We start from the raw sequence: 6000 nt of genomic DNA, 5'->3' as shown, positions 1-6000 counted from the left end.
CGCCATCGGAATCCAACGCACCGCCATCTAAGTCACGTTCGTGGGTCGTCGCCTTCTGCGCTCTCACTACGAGGCACAGAGGCTTTGATCCACGGATACCGGCGTGGAACGGTGCACTCGCCGTCCCACGCTATTGTCTGCCGCACCGAGCCTGTGACGACAACTCACTGCAGGACCGCTGCTGCGAACCGTCCCTCCTGCAGGACATCGGACTCGGTCGCAACAACCACGCCGTCAACGGCCGACATCAACCCCCACGCTACACCAAATCACGCGAGTTCGTCACTTTGAAACCATTTTATCCCGTCCTTCAGCATGTCTGCCCCGGCTTCTTCACAAGGCCATGCCATTTCCCGAGCCTCCGAGCGATCGTCTACCGCGAGGGGGCGAAATGTACATGAGTCTGCTATGCCTTCAATACAGGATCTCAAGTATTTTGATCCTTGTGGAGCAACAGCATCCATGTTTCTTTATGTCCAGGGCTCTTCCGTCGTCTGCTGCCACCACGATTCACTCACCATCGAGCGCCGCTTTACTGGCCACCAGCATGAAGTTTTGCTGCTTGCCATCGACAACCATAGTCAATATGGCGGAGGTCGCGTAGCTGCCAGCTATGACAGCAGCAGAAGGATGATTGTCTGGGACCTGATGACGGGTGAACAGCTTAAGACCTTCACCGCCGTCGCAGATTGTCACATTACCGCCATCGCCTGGATGCGCAATGGTAACTTGGCATTTGGTACGTCAATATCCGCATTCAACCTGTCTTCCCTCTAACTGGCTTTCAGGCGACACCCATGGTTCGATTACTATATTTGAAATTGCTACTTCAGAGCATATGAGGTCAAAAACATTGGAACGGACAGCAATCACGGCTCTGGCTCCATCCCAAGACTGCCTGACCTTTGCTATTGGGTTTGTCCCCAGAGAACTCGAAATAGTGCTGCATTACTGACACGACCTAGATTCCAAACCGGAACTCTGCTCATTGCTCGCCTCCAGCCTCGACTCGCCATTATGCATAACTTGACAACGTCTAGAGCCCCATCGTCTATTATTAATCTTTCCTGGCATGCCTCTTCGTCTCGACAAAAGTCGGAGATGCTTGCCGTGCAGAAACATGATGGCGATTTGCGAGTTTGGAGTGTCACGAAATCGTACAACATTGAAGACCCCGCCAAAGTCGTCCGAATTCTGCGCAAGGCAGAAGCCATTGAAAAAGGTTCCAATTGGATGGGTTGGTCCAAGAACGGCCGTGTCATCCAGTTCTCCGATAGGTAGGTTTAAAAACTTTGGTTTGCGGCATTGGCATCGTACTGATCAGAGCAGTGAAACCCTCTCGTGGGATGTCCGCACAAAGCACGTTACATTTGACTCGATTCCCACTCTTGAGCATGTCCGCGGTATGGCGCTCTATGGGCCCGGCGCAAGCCTCTTCACGGTTGGCCCCAACGGCACCGTGCAACAATTCGATCTCAACTCGCCAGCGATCATGGTCGCCAATGTCCAACACCCTACAAGCCATCTTCCGCCGTCGCCTCCCAACTCGATTGAGGAGATTGCCAACCAATCCGTTCATTCCGCGACCACAATCCACACATCCGAGTCAGAGAGCTCCTTGAGTTCCATCCCTCTAGAAATGAACGTTTCAGAAAGTGACGAAGACCACCTGTCACCGTTTGCGCGCATTGCTCGTGGCCAGGCACATCCAGACTCGGGCAACGAGACGTACGAATCGGCGAGCCCAGCATCCAGCAGAAGTGGCCTGTCTTCCTCCCACCAGTCACAGTCTTCTGCCGTCTCTGCTGGATCACAAACGCCAGGTCGCCATCCCGCATCCATTCGGTCGCAGAATACCTACATCTCGGCTGGAACCTCATTGAAGTCATCTACCATTGGTCGGCAACAGGAAATCGATACGTACTCAATGGGGTACTCTCTGGGAAGCACTAGCATGGCATCTTCGCGTTCGCGACAGCGCCCATCTAGGCTGCGCCACGAAGTGCCTAGAAGCCCCGATGAAAGCAAGGTCTATGACTTGTTCAAATATACGAGAACACGACTAAGCGACATTCCATACAAGCACCCAATGAATGCTGACAACTCGCGCCTGACCAACGACGATCTTCGAAGACAGATGCTAAGCACCATCTTTGGTTGGCATGCTGATGTCGAAGACCTCATCCGCGATGAGTTAGGTCGACACCCGAACGGTTCTTCCAGCCGCATTCTTCTTTCCAAGTGGCTTGGCGATATGGAAACAGATATGATGGCTGATAGCGCCAAAGACATGACTTCTTCTGATTGGATGTTATTTGCTCTTAGCGGCATGGGAAGCGCTGCTGGACAACAAAAGATTGGGCGAGTCTATGTGCAGCGGCTCCTAGAAAGCGGCGAGATTCACGTCGCAGTCACCATCATGCTCGGCATGGGCGACCACAACGATGCCATTGAGATTTATATTTCCCACAAGCGGTATATGGAGGCACTTATCCTGACCTGTCTAACATTTCCTGCCGTTTGGGAGCGTCAAGCAGCCATTATTAGGAAGTGGGGTGAATGGGCAGTTCAACATCACCAGCAACAGCTGGCAATTCGATGCTTTGCTTGTACGGACCAAGAGTCTACCGAGCCATGGAGATCACCCTCTGCCGTTCAGCTCAACTTCCAGAGCATGACAACCAGCATTCCCGAAGTCCTCAGCCCTCCCCTGTCGCCCCCAGGCATCCAACGCGGCCCACAGCGAAGCGTCGCCAAGTCATCTGCTTTGAAGCTCATCACTTCCTTTGGCGATGTGAACCAAAAGGCCAAGTTTTATGCCAACATGGATGATGGCCAAACCCCAATTGCTGCGGGTGTGACGCCAATTGCAGACTCTGCCATTTCCCCAGGTGGATCGTACGATGCCGCAACGGCGTTTTTACGCCCATCTAGCAACAGCCGTTTCAACACACCTACCTCTGCACGTCCCACAGGCTCTTTAGCGAGCCGTGGCCGCCTCCCATCTATTGGTGAAGCTCCCAATGACATGAGCCGTGACACACTGACAAGTGAAGTCAGTAGACATGGACGCAACGGCCACTCCCGTTTGGCGTCTGCTGACTATGATAATATTGCTGCTGGAAACTCTCTTACACGCGCTTCCACTGCCAGCCCCATGATGATGCGCGACCGGTTCACGCGCGTTGTTGGAGACTTTCAACCTGGTGAGCGCCCGCCTTCTCCCGATCAAATTGTCATGGCACGCATGCAAGAGAGTAAAAGCAATGTGCGAAATGGTTCGAGAAGTCGGATTCCAAACGGTAAGCTTCTTGAGCTACAGCCCATGAACCAGACTCCTATCAACGGCCCGACATCTCCGGAGCAGTCTGTCACATCCTCAACTCGTTTCCACTGGCCGACAAGGCGCCGCGGTCCGGGTTCTGTTGCCAGCTCCATCACTTCGAACTCTAGCGCAGGTCGAAGCTATAGACATGGAAGACAGAGGGATGAATACATACACAGCCTCGAGGCTGCTAAGCACTACTCTGGCCGAAACCGAAGCAGAGGCCACAGCAACGAACGACCACGCGAGAGCTCCAGGACTCGCCAGGGCAGCAGAGAGCGACAAGACAGGTCCCGAGAGGCGCCGGAGAATCGTGGGCGTACCGAAGATCGGAGCTGGGCTAAACCGAAGCGATCACCCACCTCTCCGATCCCTATGTCGCCTGAGGATTTGGCCAACTTGACCACTCCAAAGTACTTTGATGTGGCAGAGTCCACGGCGTCTAGAAGATCCGCCAAGACGAGAAATAAGACTTCGAGCCGCACGTCAAGCCGTGGCAGCAAAGGACGAAGCCCAGAGAGAAAGCGGCCGTCCTCGGCACTGGACATGCGTGGGCGAAGCCAAGGCAGAGAAACTGTCAGGGCCCGATCACCGACCTCTCCCGTCCCGTTGTCGGCAAGCGTTTTGCACCTGCAAGGCTCTGAAGACGAAGAAGATTTGAAGCGCGCTATGGAGGAGCAAGAGGCTTTCAGAGCGAAGCATAGTCGCAGTGTCAGCCAAGGACTAAGCTCGCCGGCCACATCTAGGAGAGAGACTTCACAGAAAAGGACTGAGGAATTGAGTATTTCTGACTTGCCGGGCAGTGTGCTGCCACTGAATTCACTGCCAAGAGCTGTGCCAGCTGAACATGCTGGAGATTTGCGTCAATTCAAGGACGAGCGGCTGAAACGGAAAGAACAGGCGGCTCGCGAACTTGAAGAGCGCCGAAAGTCGCTGGCCAAGCGGGCACACACACCTGGAATCCTGTATCCTGATGAATACGCACCCGCTACTATACAGGAGCGCATCACAGTCGAAACCTCGGAACCGAGATCGTTGTCCAAGGACCTCCCTCCCAGAAGCGCCACAGAGCCCCCCAAGAATATGTATGCTCGCGGCGCGAGCCCCATGATTGGACTTCCAGCAACACCGAAAGCCATGCGACTTGTTTTGTCCAGCGGCATGCCCAACGGCAACGCCCCGCCTGTTCCATCCTTGCCGACCAGAGAGCCACAGGAAGAGCGACCGGCGGCCCAGGACCAGGCGCCAAGCTTACTGACGCTGCTGCCGTCGACTGTGTATCAGCCGCCAGCGCGGCCAATGATTCCAAGAAGTATGTCGGCGCCAATCCCCGACGACCCGCCGCACTTTCGCAGAAAAATGAGCACAGGCGGTATTCCCAACATTGATGCCGTTGTGGAAAGGGCTGATCGCCGTCGCTCCAACGAGGAGCCCCTTCCGCCACCACCGCCACCTCCGCCTGCTCCCATGCTGCCGCCCATGCTAAAGGAGCTTCAACACTTGGCGAAGCCGCCGCCGCCGCCTCCTGCGCCGCTACCGCACACGAGGCCGACGTACGGACCTGGCGGGGCAGTAGGCTCTGGTATGATTGAGATTGTGATGGATGACGAGGAGCAGCCGCCGGTGGCTGCACCGAATGACAACATGGTGCCTGTTCTGTCACCACCAGTACCGCCGCCGTCCCGGGGCCACAACCGCGGACGCAGCGTCGGTGGCGAGGGGAGTATTTCGGGGCGCAGCACACGGAATTCGGAGCGCCGTAGCCGCAGCCGCAAGAATACCTATCCCCCACCGTCGTCGATGGAAATGCTGAGCGGCGCGGCCTATCACTCGGCCAAGTCGCCCATTCTGGCACCGCCTCCCGTCATGTTTGACCAGGATATGATTCGCTCGCCGATTGACAAGAAGGGCAAGCATATGTCGACTGGTCTACACCGTAGCGAGATGATTTAGGAGAGCTACGGTGTGATGACTGGTAAGTGGGCGTTGTTCTTTTTATCCCTTTTTTTTGCTCGCTTTTCTGGCCTTTTGTGTGTACTCTCCTTGCATAGTACATGGTCATGACGATACCTTTTTGCATTTTCTGTTTCTTCATTTTTTCTTGTGTCTATTTTTGACTGTTTAAACCATTTACGCACACGCCCTTTTTGATAGCCGCATTCTGCCCCAGGAAATGACCAGGCAGGCAGTTGGATGCGCCGAAACTATAAACAGGAGGGGCGACTGGACAGGGAAAGCGAAAAGGGTTGGATTGGGGGTTAGGATATTTCCTATATACTCTTGTCATTTTTACAATGCTGCCTCGCGGCACCTTGTACCAGGTAGTCGGGGTGAATCTTATTTTTTTTCCGCACGAGTAAAACGTATACGTGCAGTGAATATGAATTGTCTACAGTAGATAAGTAAAAGAAGAATTATTTTTCAAATGTCACAGAATAGTCTACAATCGATGAGTATCAGGTAAGAAAAAGGTCGCGTAAAAGCAAAGAGAGATCCCCCAAATACTTAACCCAATTCTTGGGTTAATTGTGGAAAAGCCAACTGAGCGCAGCATTTGTAGCTAACTGAACGTGGCATTTATTCCTCTAATTAACCCTGATTAATCATAGACTATTAATAGTCCTATCAACCACATATAATAGTCTACCAGAACCAGGCGGACACTGGTGTATGGA

The 6000-nt window shown here is 53.8% G+C and overlaps 1 protein-coding gene across 1 annotated transcript; it reads left to right on the top strand.

Annotated features, from left to right (window-relative positions):
• Positions 1-315: 315 nt before the first annotated feature.
• CCM_02406 (WD domain, G-beta repeat protein) lies at positions 316-5278 on the top strand (the record flags this gene model as incomplete). The annotated part of the gene is made up of 4 exons (XM_006667558.1): positions 316-739; positions 867-915; positions 966-1277; positions 1330-5278. 4 exons carry the CDS (start codon positions 316-318, stop codon positions 5276-5278), a joined length of 4734 nt encoding a protein of 1577 aa, XP_006667621.1.
• Between the last annotated feature and the right edge of the window lie 722 nt (positions 5279-6000).

The sequence above is a fragment of the Cordyceps militaris genome (assembly GCF_000225605.1).
Source record: "Cordyceps militaris CM01 unplaced genomic scaffold CCM_S00002, whole genome shotgun sequence".
Classification (NCBI taxonomy): Eukaryota; Fungi; Ascomycota; class Sordariomycetes; order Hypocreales; family Cordycipitaceae; genus Cordyceps; species Cordyceps militaris.
This window is presented reverse-complemented; position numbering and strand designations above follow the sequence as displayed.